Source organism: Moschus berezovskii, chromosome 6 (assembly GCF_049115385.1).
Source record: "Moschus berezovskii isolate FMDL1 chromosome 6, NW_MosBer_1.0, whole genome shotgun sequence".
NCBI lineage: Eukaryota > Metazoa > Chordata > Mammalia > Artiodactyla > Moschidae > Moschus > Moschus berezovskii.
Genome location: NC_142465.1, coordinates 111,021,536 through 111,045,232, shown reverse-complemented (window position 1 = coordinate 111,045,232; position 23,697 = coordinate 111,021,536). Strand labels below are relative to the sequence as shown.

General features: G+C 38.7%; 1 protein-coding gene across 3 annotated transcripts in view; it reads left to right on the top strand.

Annotated features, from left to right (window-relative positions):
- The first annotated feature begins 711 nt into the window (after positions 1-711).
- Positions 712-23,697, top strand: part of KDM5A (lysine demethylase 5A) — a 66,251-nt gene continuing 43,265 nt past the window's right edge. For all 3 annotated transcript variants that reach the window (XM_088837420.1, XM_088837419.1, XM_088837421.1), the window contains exons 1-12: positions 712-1,284; positions 3,756-3,833; positions 4,858-4,980; positions 11,448-11,618; positions 13,536-13,670; positions 14,314-14,419; positions 15,578-15,669; positions 16,256-16,414; positions 17,480-17,599; positions 18,326-18,484; positions 21,613-21,794; positions 23,183-23,345. In XM_088837420.1, the coding sequence (XP_088693546.1) occupies positions 1,120-1,284; positions 3,756-3,833; positions 4,858-4,980; positions 11,448-11,618; positions 13,536-13,670; positions 14,314-14,419; positions 15,578-15,669; positions 16,256-16,414; positions 17,480-17,599; positions 18,326-18,484; positions 21,613-21,794; positions 23,183-23,345 (1,653 nt within the window). In that variant the 5' untranslated portion in view covers positions 712-1,119. The remainder of the gene's footprint in view (positions 1,285-3,755; positions 3,834-4,857; positions 4,981-11,447; positions 11,619-13,535; positions 13,671-14,313; positions 14,420-15,577; positions 15,670-16,255; positions 16,415-17,479; positions 17,600-18,325; positions 18,485-21,612; positions 21,795-23,182; positions 23,346-23,697) is intronic.

Below are 23,697 nucleotides of genomic sequence, written 5' to 3'. Positions count from 1 at the left end.
GCTTAGTAGAGGAGTCCAGGCTGGAAGTACAGATTTGAGAGTCATAGGTGGTAATTTAGTTCGTGGGGGAAGTTGAGATTGCAAGAGGAGCATTGGAACAAGCCCTGGGAAGTTAAGTCTTCCTTCCAATAGATACAAGAACTGCCCTTTCACAGTTTCTTCTTTAGTCCTTCCTGCGTTACTCTCCACAACTTGCAGGAAGTGGAGATGGACTCTGGCATAGAATGTTTGACAAGCAGGGCCGGAACAGTTGGCGTAGCTGTTACAGAAAACTGAGAAAGGCCTATGGAGCATGGCTGCCAGAGAGCCATTGCTGTTGAGAAGCTGTCGGGGTTGTCAATGGTTGGAAAAGCAAAGTCAACAGCCGCTGCTTCTCTGTGGACGAAAATCAATTCCTGGATGGTGGCGAGGGCCGGCCGGTAAGAGATATGCTGGGATGGCTGAACCTCAAACTGTTGCCATGGAGATGGGGCGGATTAAAAGTGGCCGAGTGGGATGAGAAAGGGACAGTAACAATAAAAGGACTAAAAAAAAAACGCTAGAAAGCGTAGTTATCTAGAAACAGGCGGACACGGAAGTTGAAACAGGCAGCCGGGCAAAGACAAGCAGTTCCGGTCCGTACGTACACAAAGAGCGGCCCAGCTCAGCTTGCCGGAAGCAGAACCTCTGCCCCCGGCGCATTACGCGTCCTCCGCGCCGGAAGAGCGCCCCGTGAGACCGGCCGCTCCCCTACCGCCCAGTAGGAGGGGCCGCGGGGCTGTGCCGCCGGGAGTCGTGGACAGCGCGGAACTTCGGCACAGGAGGAACTCAGGAGCGAGCCGAGCTGCCGGAGAGGGAAGGGGAAGGAAGGTCGCTCAGGAGAGCGTCGTTACGGAGGAATCCTGTTTTCTGGCGGCGGAGGGATTTGGCTGCACGCTGACTTCCGGCGAACGTCGACCGGAGAGGGGGAACAAATCCTGAAGGAAACAAAAACAAACGCTAGAGGAAGCGGGGTCGGTCTGCCGGTGTGGGGCTGGTCTCAGAGAAGATGAGCTTCGGCCCCTGTCAGGGGACGTGAGTGCGACCGGCGGGGCCCCAGCCCAGCCCTTCTCCACCCGCGCCGCGGGCCCCGGTACCGCCATGGCGGGCGTGGGGCCGGGGGGCTACGCGGCGGAGTTCGTGCCGCCCCCGGAGTGCCCGGTGTTTGAGCCCAGCTGGGAGGAGTTCACAGATCCGCTCAGCTTCATCGGCCGCATCCGGCCCATGGCGGAGAAAACCGGCATCTGCAAAATCCGACCTCCCAAGGTACCGGAGTGCCGACCGCCTCAGAGCGGCCTTCCGGTCCGCTGTGCTTTCACGTTCGCTCGCCCTGGTCTCTCTACACCTGGACGCTGAGTTTCTCTGTTTCCGCTTTGGTTTCTTTGGGGTTTTAATGTCGGCTGGTCCGAAGGCGAGAGAGGGATGTCCCCGGGGCCCCTCTGCCCAGAACTTGGGAGCCGATACTCTCCTTCCCTTCGTGGGCTGTGGGTAAGGGTAACAAAGGCCTTCGGCCTTTCGTTGGCCTGTAAGGTGATGGAAGTGTTGTGAATCGACAGCCCGACCCGCGGGTGTGTGTGTGTATTGTACATTTGTTTACGTACGGTAGGAAAAGGTGTGGTTCCGACGGTTGCTGCTTTCTCCCAGCCCTGTTGACGCTTAATTGATTAAATGTTCGCAGGCCTCATCTCAGGGCTAAGGTTTCTTTCGTAAGTGGTAATCTGAGCTCTTAGCCCCTGGGGGTGGTATCACCAAACAAGAACCCCAGACTGATTACTGCTGCAATGAAAAAACTCTTCCGGGGGGACAGAAGGCGCAGCGTTTGTTGTAAAAATTCGGAGGTTTAGAAAGAATTGGTCCATAACGGAGGTGGAAGAAAACGTTGAAATCTTAAAAGATATAGAGAGTCGAAACTATTGGCAGATAGCTGGGTTTGCCCATAGATTGCTTACGGTCCTCGGTCTTTCCGGTGAGGAAAGCTGATACTGTGCCTTGTTTTGTGGGGCTCAGTGCCCCAAGAGGTTGAGGATTTGGTCAAGGTCAGAAGGGTTTTTTTTTTTTTTTCTTTCCCTCTACCCGTTAGGTCCAGTGCTTTCCAACTGGTGTTTCTGGTCCACTTGCCCCAGGGGCATCCGAATATTTGTTAAAATGCAGATCTCTAGGCCTCATTCCCAGTCTGGAACCAGTTTCTGGATATGGAAGTTCTAGAATTTGCATTTCTAGCAAGTACTCTCAGTGCTCCTGAAAGTCTGTGAGCCATGCCCGAGTGCTTCTTAAAGTGATACCTTGCTTTATGTTTTGTCTCCTAGTAATTAAAATTTTGTCCTTTTATACGTTGTACTTTAAAAAGCTTCGGCTTTAACTACCACAGAAGCATGCAGCGCAGTGAACAAAAAGAGGTTAGCTGAGAGGGAGGAGGAGCAGCTAACATAGCACTTACAGATTTTTTTTTTGTTTAGTAGTCTTTGAAGTCCTCGTAGGTAAATAAGGTCTCATTTTACAGATGAGGCGAGTCTGGATAAGTTAAATAACTTAGCAGATGTGTGATTTGGGGCAAAGTAAATTTTTCAAAATCTGGATCACTCAGTTTGATTCTAAAACCCAGACAAGCTACTTCTCTTGTGCTCAGTCAGTTTGGTTAAGATTATTGACCATCATTCGCAAGCAAAAGATTAACAAATAACTTGCTGTGATGAATGATGGCATGTGTATTGCTATCCTCCCAGAACTTCACTTTACTTTTATGAAAAATTTATTTTCACTTAATCCTTTGTTTTTCACGATTACCTCAGTGATGAAATCTAAAGCACTGAAGCTTTTCCTGAACCGTGTGTTCATTTACTCTGTTGTCTTAATGAATTATAAATTCTATTCAAGGTTCCTTTTGGTTAAAAAAACAATGGACTACTTTTTGTTACTTAAAAAAATTGAAATAATATATCTTATCTTTGTGTCACGTTATTATTACTGGAAGTAAATGTTTACAAGCAGAATTTAATTTCAGTATTGGTGGATTTCTTTAGTTCAAGGTAAGATAATTTTTTAAAACTTCTTTTCACATTTTAAAATAGATTTAGTATTATTTAGACCAAGTCAAACTGTAGTCTCTAGAACTCTACTTGAAATGTGCTATCTCATTTCGGTTATACCACGTCTCCAATCTGGAAATTGTCCTTGTTTTGTGGGTTTGCTTACTTTTTTTTTAATTTTCTTTTTTTTTTTAAAATTTGGTTGCCCAGAAGCTGGGCTTTGAAGAGAACATTTATGTAATGTAGACTTTAAAGTGCTGTGTCACATTCCACATGAATGAAAAAACACATTGTCCAATTACATAAGTACTTTTAAAACATTATCTTTTGGTCTTTAATTTTACTCTTCATTTCTTTCAAATTCTATTTTCTTTTTGATTGGATAAACTTGGATGATTATTCGATGCTGTATTGAGATGAGCTGATTGCATTCCACTTGAGTAATTGGGGAAAGGATAATTGTGCAGTATAAATAATGGGAGTGGGAGACTTGAAGAGGAAATAGATAAGATTTAGTATTAGAATGTTAGAGGTAAGTAATTGGAAGTAGTAATAAATTATTTTATCTAAAAAATGTTGTCTCTCTCACTAGTGAAGACTAGTAAGTTGGTGTGTTGTCATCATGATTTGTGGCAACTCATCCCATAAATTAAGAGAATGAATTCCTTGCTTATTAACCAGTATAGTGAAGAATTTTTTCCCCCTATTTAGGATTGGCAGCCTCCATTTGCATGTGAAGTCAAAAGCTTCCGTTTTACTCCCAGAGTCCAGCGCCTGAATGAGCTTGAGGTGAGTGTTGTCTTATCACTGTTCTGTCTCCTGATTTCTTCATGTCAGGACTTCAGGTGGAGACCTTTGAGAAACTCATGAACCGAGGCTCAGAGTTAATGTGAATTGTGACAGAATGGAAGGAAGCTTCTGATTCTTAAAAAAGTTGTTTATAGTAGTTACAGTTTTTTCTACTTAACTGGGATTATGGGGAACTATCTGCTTTCTTCGGTGCTTATTCTACTAAATTTTTTTGTTGTTAGTGTTGGAAGATTCTGTATCCTGTAGTCTTTTGGGAAATAGTTTTAAAAATTATTCTATTAAAACCTAGTTTCAGAGGACTTTTTTGTCCCCCTCTGACAGAACTTTTTAGGACTCTTAATCTGATTTATTAAGACCTTTCTTTAAACACTACTGATCTGTCTTAACTTTCCAATTTGAAATTTGTTTAAATAGTTGTTCCTTCCACTTGCTAGATTTTCAAAGGACGCTTCAATGTGGATAAAAACTGTTTTAGGATACAAAAGAGAGATCTTAAAGATCGTTAAGGCTTCTTGTGTTGCGCTGTTTTTTTTCTATGATGCTCGTAAAACATTGATTTTTTTAAAATTTTAATACCTATTGTTTTCCTTTAGTTTCTTATAATAAGATACTTGATGAAGAGTCTTAATGTCAGTGAGATAGAGAGTTGGTATCCCTAAAGTGTGCATATTTTCTACAGATGAAATATCAGGCATAGAATGCTTATTAGAAACAATAATTTGATTTATTAAATTTTCTGATTAGCTTAAAGTTAACTTTTACAAAACATTGCTTTGTTTAGATGAGAACCTTTCACATAAATTAACTTTTTTGACTTAGTAAAGTTTAGCAAACTTAGTAAAGTTTGCTTCTATTTTTTTTTAACTTATTTTATAAGGTTTACCTAAGCAGTGATGAAAAGTCTGAATTTCTTTTGAGAGATGAGTACCTTTGTTAAGTAAAACTCATTTTTTCAACCATAACTTAGTTCCTATTGTTGACTTTTCTATTTTATTAATCTTAGGCGATGACCAGAGTGAGATTGGACTTCTTGGATCAACTAGCAAAATTTTGGGAACTTCAGGGATCTACTCTCAAGATCCCTGTGGTGGAGAGAAAAATCCTGGATCTGTATGCTTTGAGCAAGGTGAGGCTTGTAGTTGGTTAAGATATTAGAACAGAGGCTAGAAAACTTGTGAAATTAGAATTTCAGATATACTTGATGGAAAACATTGCTTTCTAGGTAGGATTTGATTGACCATAGAAGAGAGGCTACTACTTATGAAGTACATCTTAATTAGCAAATATCTTGTGTTAAGTTTGATTCCTGGAGTTTATTTTAATCTCATCTTTAAGTTCCCATGGACGTCTCTTCCCTCTAACCTTTGAAAATGCTTATAAATCTGAGATTTAAAGCTGAAAGGCAGACATTTTGATTTGTAGTTATATTGTTTATAGTTTATAATGCTTTTTTTCCTTAAATATCATAGTGAGATTGCTGCTTCTCACCATATGACCTTTTTCCTTTAAATTGAGACTTGATGTAAAGTGTGATGCACAAGTCCTAAATGTCCAGCTGGGTTGATCTTTCTAGACGAGTGTATACTCGTGTCAGCAGCACCCAGATCAAGACAGCGAGTGTTCACAAAGCTGACCATTGCTCTGCCCTCTATCCCTAAGTGAGTGTCTCATTAACAGGACATTTTACTTTCTAGCAAGAGGCACAGGCTGAAAACTGCACAGAATACTGAGAGTTCTGGTATTTTTAGGTTGTTCGGTATGCCCTTTACTTTGGGGAAAAAATCATCTTTGGCTCACAGTTGATGAATATCTCTTGAATTTGTGTTATTTTAGACATGATTTTAACACACTTTGATTCCCACTGTTTTTTAATGGGAAGCAGGTTTTCTGTCTCGTGAGTCGTTGTCAGTGTGATTGTTTCCTGTTTTGATTAAGTCACTTTGTCTTTCTCACTGGTTATTATTTTTTATTTTAAAAAGTGTTACTTGGAATGTCTGTAATTCAGTGGAATTTTACATAAACAGTTACCGTTTATAATCAGTGCAGCAAGGAATGTTCTAGTCATTTTAAGAGAAATTTTTGTTAAAGTAATACATTTTTAAAAAGGCTTAAAGTAAAAACTAACATTCTCACTTCTCCATCTTCATTCCTATTAGCGTTCCTTAGAGCTAATCACTTTCAATTCTTTTAGGTGTTTCTGATTTTGATCTCCGTATTTCCAAATAACATGATCATGCTTTTTCTTCATTGTTTTAGTTTTAAATATGCATACTGATTTATTAGAGATGGACAGTGGGTATAAAAATTAAATCCTTATGTCCTTCAAGTGCCCTAGTCCCTTATAATGTAGTTAGATAATTTTTTTTTCAATTATTGCTGTGACTGCATAAATATAACTTTATTTGTCCTTGTTCTTAATAGCATGCTATAATTGTTTCCTTGAACCAGTTTTTATTTTCCTTGGAGTTAATGGTCCCCTTGCCTTCTTTTATTTTGTAAGTTTTCTCTTTGAGTATCAAAGATTTATTTTCAGATCTTTTCAGAAGTATAAAATCTCAGTATGGTTTCACCCAGCAGAAAACCTGTCAGTTTTATTTCCTTCTTGGAGTTACTCCTCTGGAGTTCTCTTTCCTACTCCAATCCAGACTGGTGGTTTTTTTAAGGTCAGCGGTCCGCTGAGAACTTTCACTATCATCATTCTGGGAATTCCATTTGCCTTTTTTCTTGTTTTAGGTCTTCCTGTTACTGGGTTTATTCCTATTTTGGTGAAACATTTCTTCTGCTAGTTTGATGGCAAGAAAGTAAATGAAATGTAAATTTTTTGCTTCTCTAGAAATGTTTTACTTTTAAACTTCATTGGCAGTTTGGTGGGTTTAGCAGTCTAAATTGTCAATCATTTTACTTCAAAATTGTATTTTGAAAGCTGTACTCCATAATCTAGCTAGCTTCTATTGTTGTTATTGAGAAGAATGATGCCATGTTAATTCTTGTTCCTTTGTATGTGACTTTTTCTAAGACACAGGGCCTGATCTTTATTCCCAGTACTTTGAGAATTCACAGTGATATGCACTGGTATGTGTTAATTTTCATTGCGTATGTTTATTGCACTTGATAATCTTTCTAATCTGAACTCCCATCCTTGATTTTTTGTAACTTTTCTTGTGTTAATTCTTTGCTAATTTCTTCCATTTATCTTTTTTCTCCTTTTGAACTGCCATTAGTTGGATGTGAGACTGTTAGACTGATTGTCTGGTTTACTTACCTGTTTCTTTCTTAGGTTCGAGTCCCTTCTTTCAGACTCTCCTGAGAGTATATCTCTAGTCTTCTGCTGGGATTGAAGAGGGATGGCTGCATGGCTGTGCTGACTGGGGGAGGCCTGGCTGCTTTTATACAGGCTTTCAGTCAGCACTGTTCTTTTTAAATTTAAACATACTGATGCTTCCATTTCTTAAGCCTTTCTAGGTTCTATGTTGCTGCTCTTTGGCTCTCTTCTATTGCTTGGGGCTTTTTTGTTTGTTGTTTCTGCTTGCTTGAGTGTCACTCAGACATTTGCTTTTCCCTCGTTCTTCTTGCCCTCTTGGGAGCATGCTTTTTTGTCCCTCAACTTTTTAATGGAGCTTTGAGAGGGAGCTTCTAAGTTGAATACTGCTTCTGCTTTTTGTCTGTTAAAATTGTCCCCTGCTAACTGGACTTTGTTTTTCATTGGACTGAAATTTTGGCCTTGATTGACATTACTCTTTTGTTAAGTTTTATTAAAGGTATATATTCTTTGTGTTCAATTTAAGTGCGTGCCATGTATCTCTCTTTAGGGCTTGGGTCATGTGATGTTTTCTAATGACAGTGATGTGATACCTTGCATGGCAAATGTTTGAAGTAAATGAAGTTATACATGATAATCTCTGAATCTCTCAACTGCAGAAATGCAAGTATTAAGGTTTTGTGTGTTTTTAAGTATTAGGCCTGCTTAGATTGTTGGAGTATTGTGAACATGAAGCCAGAGCCATGGCTTTGATTTCTTTTTGAGTCAGTTCTTACTCTTGTCAACGCCCTGATCATGTAGCTGTCATAAATCGGCAGACCTGGGTGAGAAGCATGACTGTATCCGTGGAGCTCTATCGTTCATTACTGATGGAAATTTAGCTGGAAGTGCTTGGAATACAGAGCAGGTTGTTATGTAATGGTGGTAATTGTTTGGGTAACACGTTACTGAGAAGGCTTCTCTTTCCTCTCTGTACTGCTTCTCCCCACTTGCTTCAGCCTCACTGGTTTCCTTATTGTTTCTCAGTGTGCTCTGCAGGCTTCTCACGTGGGCCTTGACTCTGGCTGTGTATCAGCTTGGGTCACTGCTTTCTCCTCCTTCAGGTCTTTGCTCACCTCTTACCTTTATGATGAGGCTTTTGTGACTGTTTAATACTTCAATTTACCCTCATTCTCTTACTGGGGAGGCTTTTAAACTACTCTTAGGTTTTTTTCCATGGGCTTTGTCATTTCAAAATTGAATTTAGTCTCCCACTAGGATATAAGCTCAAGCAGGGCAGAGGTCTTTGTTTTATTCACAGCTGTAGCTCCAACACCTGCAACAGAGCTGACAGTGTAGAGACCCTGGGAGCTGTCAATGAATGACCTTTGCATCACCCATTTGCTTCCAGACAGCCCTCTATCCACGCCACCCTTGGTGTGTCTTCCTCTACACTACAGAATTTGAGAAATAAAAGTTTTTTTCTACTTAATTTTTCCCTGGTTGACTCTTATTAACAGAGCTTCTATGAGGGTATGATAAAAAAAGCTAAAGAATTGGAGATGGATTTTACTCTTGTGCATGTGAACTTCTTCATTTCTTCCATGCTTTCAGATACTTCACTAGAGAAGCATTTTGCTTCTTTGCTATAATAAAGTGCCAATCATGAGAGCAGAAAATGCATCCTTACTTATAGTCTGTACACCTCTTCTCCCCCCCCCCCCAATTTGCTACCTCACTCAGACATTTGTAATACAGCCAGCATTGATACAGCTCTTACTTTATCCTGGTGCTTTTCATGTTTTATTTCATTTGTCTTCACAGCAGCCTCATAATGAGGTAGAGGTACTGCTGTTACTACTGTTTTAATAATAGGTATCTGAGATGCAAACTATGTAACTTACCCAAGGTCATACAGCTGTTAGTAGAGCTGGGGTGTGAACTCAGGCAATCTGGCTCGAGTCCATGCTCTTAGTCTTTGAAAAAAAAAATGGTAAAATGCACATGATTGACTGTTTTTAAGTATACAATTTTATGGCATTATGTATTTTCAAAGTGTTGTAGAGCCCATTGCTACTATCCATTTCCAGAACTTTCCCCACCCTTTTGCACCTGGTGAAACCTCTTTCTTTCTACAAATTTGCATGTGTATGGTTATCTCATTTAAATGGGATCACACAATATTCATCTTCTTGTGTTTGTATAATGTTTTCAAAGTTCATCCATGTTGTCCCCTGTATCAGAGTTTCATTAATTTTTAAGGCTGAATAATATTCCATGCATGTCTTTACCACATTTTGTCTGCTCAACTCTTGATGGGTATATGGGTTGTTTCTGCCTACTGTCTGTGTGTGAGTGATGCTCCTGTGAACACTGATATGTGAGTACTGTTTGAACCCTTGCTTTCAGTTCTTTTGGGTATACCGCTGCTGCTAAGTCGCTTCAGTCGTGTCCGACTCTGCGACCCCGTAGATGGCAGCCCACCAGGATCCCCCGTCCCTGGGATTCTCCAGGCAAGAACACTGGAGTGGGTTGCCATTTCTTCTCCAATGCATGAAAGTGAAAAGTGAAAGTGAAGTTGCTCAGTCTTGTCCGACTCTTAGTGACCCCGTGGACTGCAGCCTACCTGGCTCCTCCGCGCATGGGATTTTCCAGGCAAGAGTACTGGAGTGGGTTGTCATTGCCTTCTCTGGGGTATACCACTGCTGCTGCTGCTGCTAAGTCGCTTCAGTCGTGTCCGACTCTGTGCGACCCCATAGACGGCAGCCGACCAGGCTCTGCCTTCCCTGGGATTCTCCAGGCAAGAACACTGGAGTGGGTTGCCATTTCCTTCTCCAATGTGTGAAAGTGAAAAGTGAAAGTGAAGTCGCTCAGTCGTGTCCGACTAGTAGCGACCCCATGGACTGCAGCCCACCAGGCTCCTCTGTCCATGCGATTTTCTAGGCAAGAGTACTGGAGTGGCTTGCCATTGCCTTCTCCAGGGGTATACCGCTGCTGCTGCTGCTGCTAAGTCACTTCAGTCGTGTCCGACTCTGTGTGACCCCATAGACGGAAGCCCACCAGGCTCCCCCATCCCTGGGATTCTCCAGGCAAGAACACTGGAGTGGGTTGCCATTTCCTTCTCCAATGTGTGAAAGTGAAAAGTGAAAGTGAGGTCAGTCAGTCGCGTCTGACCCTTAGCGACCCCACAGACTGCAGCCTACCAGGCTCCTCCATCCATGGGATTTTCTAGGCAAGAGTACTGGAGTGGCTTGCCATTGCCTTCTCCAGGGGTATACCGCTAGACACGTGTAATTGCTGGATGCTGTGGTAATTGTTTTTCTCTTTTAGCTGTTTGGTGTAGTAGAATACGATAGTGTATACTCAAAGAGGAAAATTTTTTCAATTCAGATAACTTCATCACAGCCTTCTTTATTCTTTCATCAATGAAACTGAAAACTGCCTACATTTTAGAAGTGTGAGAGATGTACAGTGTCAGCTTCTGGAAGATAGAGGCCTTGGTACGGGTCTATTCTGTACTGCTCCTGGTTTGATGTGAAAGTTGCTCAGTTGTGTTTGACTTTTGCGACCCTATGGATACAGTCCATGGAATTCTCCAGGCCAGAATATTGGGATGGGTAGCCGTTCCCTTCTCTAGGGGGTCTTCCCAACCCAGGGATTGAAGCCAGGTCTCTCGCATTGCAGGCCGATTCTTTACCTGCTGAGCTGCCAGGAAAGCCCTGGTTTGATATGAGCATTCAGCAAAAATTGACCAATTTCTCCCATCACTTCCTCCCTTAATACCTATGCTGTGGTATAGCTACTGCAGTTGAACTTACTTTATCATTTCTTTATACTCTTTCTTGTAAAACTTCTCTCTTTTTTAAAAATGATGGCCTTTTTTATGAAAATATCCTCTGAATCCACTGTTCACTTGACAGTTTTTTAAAAATTCTCTTAAGTTGCTTTATTTTCTAGTATCAGTATTTATGTTCATTTTGTATTATGTAACATTCTTATGACTGTACTTGTTCTGTTCTTTTATTTGTACTTTGAATTCCTGTGGATGTAGAGTACATACATGTGTTTAGAATTCCAATGGTGCATTATGTAAAATGCATAAATTCGTTGAATGTTTTTGAATGCTTGGTTCATTGAAGGTAGGCACAGTAGCGAATAATAGTGTTTAAAACTTCCCAAAATGATTGTCTCTGTTTCATATTTTAAATATCAATGAGTTTCCATTTTGTCACATATTTCTTGAAAGCAAATCTAAAATTGAGGCCCAGAATAATTTTTCCATTTGGCAGACAAGATGTCGAGTCAAAATACATGAATCTTCCTCTTTTCCTAAATATTTTTTACTTTCTTTTCAGATTGTTGCCAGCAAAGGTGGTTTTGAAATGGTCACCAAAGAGAAGAAATGGTCTAAAGTGGGTAGCCGCTTGGGATATCTGCCAGGAAAAGGAACTGGGTCCCTTTTGAAGTCACATTATGAAAGAATTCTCTACCCCTATGAGCTTTTCCAGTCAGGGGTCAGCCTTATGGTGAGATGCATCGCTTTTCTTAGGCGTGAATAAATCCAGTGTCTGCCAGATATAGAAACACACTTTAAACTGTTTATTCTAACAGGTTAGCTAGCAGTTGGCTGTGGTTTCTCCAGGTACCAAAATTTGGGGGAGCAAGTTTAAAAAAATCACAACTGTTTTTGATGGTTTACAAGATAAAGGCTAATGGGAATGAAGAATGTCTTCTTACTTACATAGGATGTTTACACTTAATGCAAGACTTAAACTTTTAAGAAAAATTCCTTCACTTGGATTCATGTCTTTTTTTTAACGGCTTGATTGAGGTAGAATTTACATACTACAGAATTCATCCGTTGTAGGTACACAGTCAGTAAGCTGTGATAAATTATAAATTTATGCAGCTGTCATCACTATCCGGTTTTAGGACACTTCCATTAGCCCAAAAGATGTCTTTGTGTTTGTTTATAGTTGGTTCTTCTACCCTCAAACCTGGACAACTCCTAATTTGCTTTCTGATTCTGTAGTTTTACCTTTTCTAGAAATTTCACATAGATGGAATCATACAATGTGATTTTGTGTATGGTTTCTGTCACTGAGCCTAATGATTCTTAAGGTTTATCTGTATTTTAGTATCAGTACTTCATTCATTTTTATGGCCTAATAATATTCTGTTGTATGGTTATGGTTATACCACATTTGTTTATTCATTTATCAGTTGATGGACATTTCGATGTTTCCAGTTTATGGCTATTATGAATAATGCTGTGAATATTCATGTACTAGTCTTTGTGTGGACATATGTTTTCATTTCTCTTGGGTAGATACCTAGGAGTGGAATTGCTGGGTTATACGGTAAGTTTGTGTTTAACTTTTTAAGAAACTGCCAAACTGTTTTCCAAAGTGGCTGAACCATCTTGCATTCCCACCAGTAATGTAGAGGCTTCCAGTTTCTCCACATCTTTGCCAACACTTGGTATTGTCAGTTTTTTTGCTTACAGCCATTCTAGTGGGTGTGTAGTGGTATCTCATTGTGGTTTTAATTTTATTTCCCTAATGACTAATGGTGTTGTGCATCTTTTCATGTGCGTATTAGCCATTTGTATATCTTGATGAAGTGTCTGCTCAAATCTTTTTTTTACTGGATTGTTTGCCATCTTATACTTGTTTTAAAATTTTGCTAAATATTCTGGATATAAGTCCTTTATCAGGTGTATGATTTCATATAAGTATTTTCTTCTAGTCTGTGATTCAGTTTTCTGCCTCTTTTATGGATTGTGCTGTTATCATATCTAAGAAATCTCTTAACCTAAGGCCAAAAGTTTGTTTTCATCTAGAAGTTTTATAGTTTTAGTTTTTATGTTTAGGTCTGTGACCCGTTTGGATTATTTTTTGTGTATAGTCTTAGGTAAAGCTACAAGTTTGTTTGGGGGGCATCGAGGTATAGGAATATCCAATAGTTCCAGCAGCATTTGTTTAAGACGGCCTTTTTCCCATTTACCTTGCCCAGGTGATTAACCTTGGCACCTTTGTTGAAAATCAGTTGACTATAAATATATAGGTTTATTTTTAGTCCATTTTGTTCTTTGATCTGTATGTTTCATCCTAACAATACTATGCTATCTTGAGTACCATATCTTTAGGTATCTGATAGTAGTATAAGTCCTCCCTCCAGCTTGGTTCTTTTTTCAAAATTTCCAAAATATTTGCACTTCCACATAAATTTTAGAATCTACTCCATTTCTATGGCAAAAGCCTGCTAGGATTTTGATAGGGATTGTCTTAAATCTATTGATCAATTTGGCGGGAGAATTGTCATCTGGTTTCATGTGTAAATAGTTTTAGGAATATATTAGAAATTTATTATTTTTCTCCTGATTCTCAAATCTGATTTCTTATCAGTGAATCTGCCCTCTCTCTGTGCTCTCAATTCTTTAGGGTGTACAGATGCCTAATTTAGACCTTAAGGAAAAAGTGGAGCCTGAGGTTCTTAGCACTGACGTCCAAACTTCACCAGAACCGGGAACAAGAATGAACATTCTGCCAAAGAGAACAAGACGCGTCAAGTCTCAGGTATCGATTTCTGTGGGCCATTTTGACCATTGTGCAGAACACATGCCTGGTTTGGGAAGGTCATTCACGTACTGTTCTTTAAAGCTTGAAAGACATATTTTTCATTTACTTTAGAGAAGAATAAGGAGGAAATTGTAAAAGTCGGTCTGATTTGATTTAGAGAGTTCTTTGTTAATATTAAACAACTTTGACAGAGATGGCAAATCAGAGTGACTCTGGATACTGGGACAATTTCATAGACATGCTAATGATTTCTAGTACATTTTACTTTCATGGTTACTGTAAGTGAGAAGAGTAGGAAGGAGAGATTTTATTTTTCACACATCCTTCCTTTAAACACCAGAATATAATTTTCTTAGTGTCTGAATCATTCCAATGTAATTTCTGTACTGTTCTTGTGACCTAGAATAATTTTAAAGCCTAATGAAAGCATCAGAAGAAAAATGCCCATAATTTATTTTTGTCTGCTCCTCTCCCATTTTGTATTCCCATTTCTTTGTGGTCCTTCAAGTTGTGTTTTGTTTTGGGGGGAATCTTAGTTCCTGGATCCAGGGATAAGGTAGCAAGCTGATTTAGAGAGAATTAAAAGTAAATTAATGCATCACAAAATTAGACTAATGTGACTTTTGTTTATTTTTTTTAGTCAGAATCTGGAGAAGTGAATAGAAATACGGAACTGAAGAAACTTCGGATTTTTGGGGCTGGGCCTAAGGTTGTGGGCTTGGCAATGGGAGTAAAAGAAAAGGAAGGTAAATCTGTTATTTGGTCACGGAAAGTATTAAGGTGTAGTGGTGTGGTTATAACAGATGCAGGTTGTGCTTAAATTGTAGTCTGCTGTGGGGTTTTCTAAGGATTGTATTGTAGACTTGCAGCATGATTCCCAGACAAATCACCTTTTTAATGGCAGATAATCTTAAAGTGTTGGAAGCCATAGTATGTTAAATTTTTATACTATTTTGGGAGAAAATTTCCTCCTCCATTTCCTCCTTCCACTTGACACAGAAATTATTGTTTCTAAAGGCTAATTTATAAGAGAATGGCGAAATTAATGATTCTTATCTGGTGATCTAAAGCTTGCTGTTTTTAAATTTAAAAAGAAATAGGGGAGTCTCTCTGACCTTTAGAATCAGAATAGACTAGGAAGAGCTAATAATTTAGATTCTAATGTTTTTCTATAATTGCCTTGATGTATTACAACACTTTATTTAAGTAATCTATTTGAAGAATGGCTGGTGCTCCCAGCTTAGCATGTTAGAATTAGCATGTGAGTAAAATTGCTAATGCAGAGATAAGTACATGTCAGTTTTAAGATTCAATTTGACGAAGATTGTGCTGGATGTGTTTTTATTGTATAAGAATTTAATGAAATACCGTAATCACAAGTCATACCGATTTTTGTGCATTTTATGATACGACTTAAGTCATGATTCCAATTCTGGCTTGACCTCTGGTTGATCAGATAATATTGTTCTATCACCAAATATTCAGCGTGATCAGACTTACTTGATATATTACAATGTTTACTATTACTCTTTTAAAAATTAAGCACCTTATCTTTTTTATGTTTGTAATTGTCTTGGCTGGCAGTGATCTTAATGCTAGTCTCAAATTAGTTCCTGATAAGTTCTACGTGTGGGCAATACAGAATTAGTACTTAAACTCTCTGAAGCTCAATTGCCTGGACTAGAATCCCAAATCTGCTGTTGATTCACTGTGTGAGTTTGGGCAGGTTACCTAACTTCTCTGTTCTTCAGATTCTTTGTCTTCCCTGGGGGATAATAGTTTATCTGCCTCATAGTGTTGTGAGATTTTAACTTAAAATTTAAGTAATTTAAAATAGTGTCTGGTCCATGGTAAGCTCTCAACGTTAGTTTTTACTATTATTATATAATTATTTTTATTTCAAGATGAGGTCTCCCGAAGACGAAAAGTTACCAACAGGTCAGACGCATTTAACATGCAAATGAGACAACGGAAAGGAACTCTCTCTGTTAACTTTGTAAGTGTTCTGAGATGTGTTAGGAGGGAAAGGATTTATTTTTATTTTGCTTTTTTACCTTGCTGTGTCTGGTATGTCGTTTAGTTAGTTCATTTAGTCAGACGACTTAGTGCATCTGAAGCTTCAGCTTTGGTATATCACATTAACCTTGTTTTGTGGCATACACACAGATGGTTCCTGAGTCATATACCTAGTGAATGAGTGAGTGAGAGGATGACTCTGTCAACCCTTAGCTGTATTAGACAGTGCTCGGTCCTCAGCCCTCTACCAGTGAAGAGCATTTGTGTGTAGGAAGAGTGACATGGTATATTTTATTTATAGAAATTGACATTCAAGTACCCTAGATTTGTAATGGTCATTTACTCCGATACCTTGATACGCTTTTATTAACTTGCTTGTAGAAGCTCTGAGGAAATTCAGGAAGTTTTATGCAACGATGTTTATATACTGTTATTTAAAATAAGTATTCAGGATTTATAGTGTACAGTATTTTGTTTCAATTAAGGCATTCCTGGTAAAGATTTAATACTTCCTTTTAATAAACTTATTAATAAACTTTCACGTTACTTTATTTTGTTGTTAACAGGTTGATCTCTATGTTTGTATGTTTTGTGGTCGGGGAAACAATGAAGATAAGCTGCTGCTGTGTGACGGGTGTGATGACAGCTACCATACGTTTTGTTTAATTCCCCCACTGCCTGACGTGCCCAAGGGCGACTGGAGGTGTCCTAAGTGTGTGGCCGAGGTACACACCAACCTTACCTTTTAACAGGAAGAAAAACATGCATACGGGTGTACATGCAGCACTTCCCATGAAGCTGCTTCTCCTATGTCTTTGTTTTTCAGAGCTTAAAATTGCTAGGCTTTTTAAAAGAGTGGTAGTGACTGGAAATGTAGCAGTTCTGTTTTTTAAAGTGTCTTTTTCTGACTGTGGTTTGATAACTCTATTTATTGCTGCAGATGAATGAGACTTGCTAGACTATTCATATTCCAGGGAAACAATAAAAGTGGTGAAAATCGTAGGTTGTTTGTTTTTTTCTTTTTTAATTAAAAAAAGTAAAAATCAGATATAAAGCTCTAGAACTTAGGATCTATGCATCCAGTTTTCATGCTACCACATAAACTGGTGGTATCTATTAACTTGTTTAAATTTTGGCTTGGTTGTACTAAATTTGTTATTGACAGATTATAGTAATGTCACTGTCATGAAATGCCTGGTGTGTTTATTTCAACAAAATGTGATAGAATGTTGAAGGGAAAGAGTTGGCTGGGTGTATTTAGATACATGCAAAGCATATGTTTATGACCTTTTAATTTTTATTATTTTCAACATTAGGCGACTCAGAAGCAGTTCCATTCTAAGTCCTTGTGTTAAGAAATTGGTCGTGATGATTGGTAGTAGAGAAAAAATTCTCTCTGGGTGTCCTTAGCAACCTGGTGACTGTCCCTTTCTCCATTACTTTTCCTCCCTCCCTGAACGTTTGTTTTTTCCACCAAGGATGATAGACATCTCTGGGCTTGATCCCAGGTTGGTAGCCCTCCAGGTGTGTGTCTTGATGCCAGGGCTTAATGCCAGCTCCAAGCCTGAAGCTGTCTCATGACCACCTTTCTCTGGAAGGCATGAAAATGCAATTGAGGTTTCAGAACATTATTTCCTGGTTCCACACTGAAAGTAATTAATACGTGTTTTGTGGTCTAGAGTTGAATGGATTTGCTTCACCTTAGAAAATGATCAAAGAAGGTCATACCTGAGAGCCTATACTTTCTTCAGTTTCAGTAAGTTAATCTTAGATATTTTTTTTTTCCCCAGGAATGTAATAAACCTAGAGAAGCTTTTGGATTTGAACAAGCCGTACGAGAGTATACACTTCAGAGCTTTGGAGAGATGGCAGATAATTTTAAGTCTGACTATTTCAATATGCCAGTCCATGTGAGTATTTAGGTCACTTTGGGGAAGTATGAAAGGTTTATCTGAGTCCAAAGCTTTTGCTTTGCTTTTTAAAAGCTTCCATTATTTTGTGGAAAACAGAATCGGCATGAGAAAGATGATAGAACACCAGATTTGAGGATCAGGGGCCTGGGGCTGCTTCTATTTCTTCAGCTTTCTCTTGTGGCAGTGTGTACTCTCCTGTTGAGAAATTGACTTCTGTCTTTCCCTTGTTTGTGGACCCTCTGAGCACAGTCCTTTTCACACAAGCATGGAAGATGTGGCAGTTGCTGCTTTTATTTAGTTATTTGTACTATGAGGTTTGCTTCTTTTCCTGGGGTTTCTTGGGCTTTAAAAAATCCCCATCAAAATAATTTTCTAAAGCTATTAAAATTCAGGCTTGATTTTTATATTTCCCTTTTCTTCATTGTGTCCTGGGTCATTTTTATCCTTCTTAGTTGGAAAGCAACTTGCAGAAGAAAGCAGTTCAAGTTCATTGTGTTTTCTTGTGTGTTTTTTGTTTGTTTTCATTGTGTTTTTCATCTAAGTTGTCTTTAGCTTTTCCCCATCCTCAATCAGAAAAGCTAAGACTGCAGTCTTTTCAACTCTGAGAATTGAGAGGGTTTCTGTTTTTTTCATGGGTTTTGTTCAGCTGACCTGTGTGTTATGTTATAGTGGGTTATGATTGTAGTGAGTTTGTAATCTGTCATCTCTGTTTTCCATGTGTAGATGGTCCCCACAGAATTGGTAGAAAAGGAATTCTGGCGGCTGGTGAGCAGCATTGAAGAAGACGTTATTGTAGAGTATGGAGCTGACATCTCCTCAAAAGACTTTGGGAGCGGATTTCCTGTAAAGGATGGCCGGAGAAAGATGCTGCCAGAAGAAGAGGTGCAGAGCATGTAGTAGTATGCATACTTCTTACCTGCGGCCAGCTCAGCCTTTGCTAGTAAAAAATGGCCTTTCTTTAATCTTAGGGACCACATTCGTTTAAAACACTGAATATGTGGAATTTGGACATTACAAATAATCTTCTGTTTTGAGAACAATAAATTCAAAGTAACTTTTAAAACCATTTAACTTTTCCTTTTAAAAGCAGTTTAATTAGTTTCAAATTTAACTCCAGTTAAAAGATTTTGTGTAGCTCTCTCTGTTTGGAAATGTAGAAAATGACTTTAGAAAAAAAATACTACATTTCACCGGTAGGTCCACAATTATGTTTCCTTCAATATCTGGGCAGGTAGCTTTTCAAATATGCATTTAAATTGTAACATAATGAAGTACTGTCAGATAGGGGGTGATCTTTATGTGTAAAGCTGAAGTAAGATGATCATTTCTTTTTCTCTTACTTTGGTCTTTGTCACTTTCTTTTCTTTTTTATTTGGCAGTAGTTGAGAATTCTGTTTCCTGTTTTCTTACACATGATAAGAAAAAAAAAAGGTACATAGTGGAGAAGGATACATAGTTAAAAATATGGTCCCTCTAGGTCTCTTGTTACCATAGCTATTTGTATTTTGGAATCTGGCCTGTGTCTCTTATAGGCAGCATATGCTTGAATCTTGCTTTTTAAAAATCTCGTGTGAAGGTTGACTTTAGTTGGAGTGTTCAGTCCATTTAAATTTAATGTGGTTGATTTATATCTGCCGTCTTGCTGCTTTCTCTGTCTCCTGTGTTTTTGCTCCTCTCTTTCTCTTTTATCGCCTTCTTTCGGTGTTCAAGAGGTATTCATCATACCATTTTAATTGGCCTGAAATTTTTCTGGGGGAGATATATATTTTGAGTTATTTAGTGGTTCTCTAAGAATTACAGTATACAGCTTTTTTTTTTAAATAGCTTTATCAACAGTGTCCGTTTTTAACTGATCACATTCTACTTCATTTCAGTATTGACTTCTGGTAAATTAGAAACTTGGAAACTGTCTTTTCATTTGCTTTTCTCTTCTGTATTGCTGTGTGTTGTATGTGCATATTGTATAATACACCAACACAGCAGTATAGTATTGCTTTAAACCATCTTATGGTCTTTAAAACAATTTAGAAAAAAGAATTTTATAGTCTTTTACATCATTACACATATATACCTTTCTGGTACTCTTTCTCTCATTCCTGGGGGTCCAGGATACTTTTTATATGAGCCTCCTGGACTGTTTCTATTTGTAGTGCAGGTCTGCTAGCAATGGATTCTTGTCTTTGCTTATGTGAGAGTGTCTTTAGTTAGCTGCCTTTTAGTTTCTTAAGACTAAATACTTCTCAGTTTTTTGCCTTTGCTTGTGTTCTAGTTTCTTCAAATGGTTGTTCTGATAATCTTGTTCAGTTCTATCTTGTATTCTGTGGAGGGAACTGCCCAACCTCCCCACGTCACCATTTCCAAAAGTTCTTCATGATTAGAAGTCTCCTTCCTACCCAGGTCTCTAGTTAGATAGAGGACCCTGTTTCATCTTTTCTTGTTGTATCCTTCCCTATGTAGTGTGTCTCTGTGAGCAAGTCAGCATCATGCTTACAGAATCATGTTCTAAAACAGGAACGGGAATGGGCGTGCTCACATCATTACAACCCTGGCTTCCCTTGTTTGAGTCCTGTCTTGCCCCGACCAGTCCGTTGTAACACCTTACAGTATCACCGACCCAAGTTTATTCATGGTACCGTCTCATTCTTTATCATGCCAACTGTCCACTCAGAAATTTCTGACTACTTAATATGTGCTGAATGGGGTTTTCATTTTGTTTTGTTTTATGATGAAAAGCTGTGTCTTTTGCCTGTCTTCTTATTTTAGCCTTATTGTTGATTTTTTTCCCTCCTGTCATAGTAGAGCACAGGTTAAGATAATTACATTAGGAAAATGTTGATAGATTCTCTCTTCAGCTTTGTCACTGGTTATTTAACCTCTTTACTTTGAGGGTTTTAATATCCGTATTGTAGAAACTTCCACATGATTAAAAGTTAACATAATACTGAATTTCTTTCCCTTCTTCCCTGGCATCCAGGTTCAACCATTACCAGCCTTCTAAAAGAAGGCAGTCGAATTCTCTTGTTTCTGCATTCAGACTTGTTCAGTTTCACATCACATATCCTCTGGAAAACTCACACTATACTCCTACAAGAATGACAGTGAAAAAGGCAGATAGCATCTTAGAATTGTTATGAAAGTAGTTCAATTTTGTGAGTCTCCTGGGTTCCTTAGGCCTGTTTGAGAACTGCTTGCCACAAGGATGATAGCATTTTAAGTCTCTGCCACATATGGCTTCAGAACTGGGTGTTTGAAACTCATGTCCAGAGCTTATATCTATTTAGAAACCTCTGAAAACTCAGCACCTTTCCTTTTTCATTCTGGCTGTGCTTTCTTTGTTTTTTGGAAATTGCAATTTCTTTTTTCTCTTGGACTCATTTGTAAAACAAAAAAATTTTTTGTTGTTGTTAATAGATGTGTTTGTAGTATGATTGCCCAGGATTCTTGCCTGTAAAATCCCATGGACAGAGGAGCCTGGTGGGCTACAATCCACGGGGTCACAAAGAATCGGACTTTACTGAGCACATAGTTGGGGTTGGGGGTGCTGACTTTCTACACCATCTTGGTCTTCACTGTTGCCACAGATTGAGGATTCTGTATCCTATTCCGTTTTGTCCTCACAGTATCTTGGCACCATAAATATATTTGTAAACATTTTGGTAAGTTATGCTACCAGGGATAAAGTAGAAATACAATATCAACCTATTAAAAATGAATCTCACAGTATTTTATTGGTAAGCTGTGGGGGTGGGTGGGGAGTAATAATAAGCCTTATATGCGTAGAGTAAGCCAGAAATAGCTGAAATAATTAAAGGAAGATGTAAATAGCACTTAAGAGATAGGATTAAATATTTAGGAATATGAGTTACACATAGAAATCAAGGAGCACAGATTCTGTGGACTAGATGATTGTGACTTAACACAATTTTTACTTTTGTTTTTAAAGACTCTCTTGAGATACCTGTTGGGCTCTTGTCATTTCCGCTGTCATCTACACTGTTCTCCTTCTGTAGGAATATGCGCTTTCTGGTTGGAACTTGAATAACATGCCTGTGCTAGAGCAGTCTGTTCTCGCACATATCAACGTGGACATCTCTGGCATGAAGGTGCCGTGGCTCTATGTGGGGATGTGCTTCTCCTCCTTTTGCTGGCACATTGAAGATCACTGGAGCTATTCCATCAACTACCTGCACTGGTATGCACAGTCTTTGTTAACAGCACGCACACTTGGTGACTTTTATAAAGGTGTGATAATATTAGGTGATGTGTTGGGGAGAACTGACTTTAAAGTGTGTCCTACCCAAAGTAGAATACTGTACTGGGTAGAGGTCTCAGGGTACAGCATCTCTGACACTTCCACTCTTAACGTGTGTGCAGCTGAGCCCTGGGTTTTAGACCAGATGATTCTTAGTATTCAGTGTACAGGGAACATTTTTTTGATTTAACTTTTCATATGCAAGGCAGGTTATTTAAAGTTTATATAGTCAAGATCTGACTAACCTACAGTATTTGAAATTAAATGCCTATGTTACGTGTCTATTCATTAAGTTTTTTTGTTGGTTTTTGTTCGTATTTCACCCACAGCTTTTATTTACTTACCCAGTTCCTTGTCCAGTATTTTGATCTTAACCAAATGGTATTTTTCTTTCCATTTGAAAGATACTGCTCAAATCAGACTTGCAAACTAATGGTTTTCTTTCTTTTATCCCTGTGTCTTGCAATATGATAGCTTCTAGGCACGTGTGGTTGTTTAAATTAGTTAAGATTAAGTAAAATTAAAAGTTTACTTCATCATTTGCATTAACCACATTGTAAGTGCTTGTCACTTGTGATTGGTGACCCTTGTATTGGCCAGCATAAATACAGAACATTTTCAGTCATTGCTGTAAGTTTCTATTAGAGACAGCACTGTGAATTGTATTGCGATTAAGTTATTCTATAGATTGCATGACTAATTAAATCAATTTCCTTGAACTTCAGTTTAGTATTATAAGTTAACTCTAGTCCACTGAAGTCTGGTGTGTTACTGATGCCAAGTGTTTGGTCCTTAAGATTCATAGCTAGAACTCAGGATTTCAATAATTTGTAAAATTCATAAGTATTATTCAGGATTTCAACAGTATCTCGCCTTGGCTTATTTCCTTGGATAGTAAAGTTGAACTCTATGAAGTTCTACAGACATATTCTACAGGACATTGACTTTTATTTTGATCATGGTGGGGATAATTGGAATGTCCAGTGGACCTGTGAATCAGGCAGTATGTCAGTATCCATTGGTACAGTGCTTACTTTTCCTATAGCATCTTTCCTGTTTGAAGATGCTGTTTACTGCTCGACCTTAAAGAGTTCATTCGACTTGCCTTTCCATAGTGAAAACAATGTACCCACCTATCCATATACTCTTGCCTTACCTCCTGTTGTGAATAGTAGTACAGATTTTTGAAATGGTTGCTAGGATTCAGGGTGCATAATCTATGGCCACAGAGTAAGACAGAGTTAATTATAATTTAGTGGATTTGAGTCCGAGACCCTGGCCTCATGGGCACCACGCTCTGCCTGGATAAATGGTTATTTCTTTGCTAGGGGAGAGCCAAAGACATGGTATGGTGTGCCGTCTCATGCTGCAGAGCAGCTGGAGGAGGTGATGAGGGAGCTGGCCCCTGAGCTGTTTGAATCTCAGCCTGACCTCCTGCATCAGTTAGTTACCATCATGAACCCCAACGTGTTGATGGAGCACGGGGTACCGGTGAGTCTTTTTGCATCTCCCTGCAGTATTTTAAAGTTAACATATATCATAATATATGCTTGGTTTTATAATGGGGAATAAAATCGTGTCCTCTTCTAGCCAAACTAGAATTCATACTCCGAAGGGAACAGCATTTATTTTATTAACAATGGGTTGTTATGAAATGTGAATCATACCTTTATGTACAGCAGCCTGTCAGAATAACCTTGTTTTCAGTATATCTTGGTTTTAGTAAACATCTTATTTTCTTTATTATCCCCATTTAATCAAAGTAGAAGTATCTTAAGTGGTAGTTCTAATAACTGATCTTTATCCTTGTGGAGATCATATTTCCATTTTTCATATAAAGATT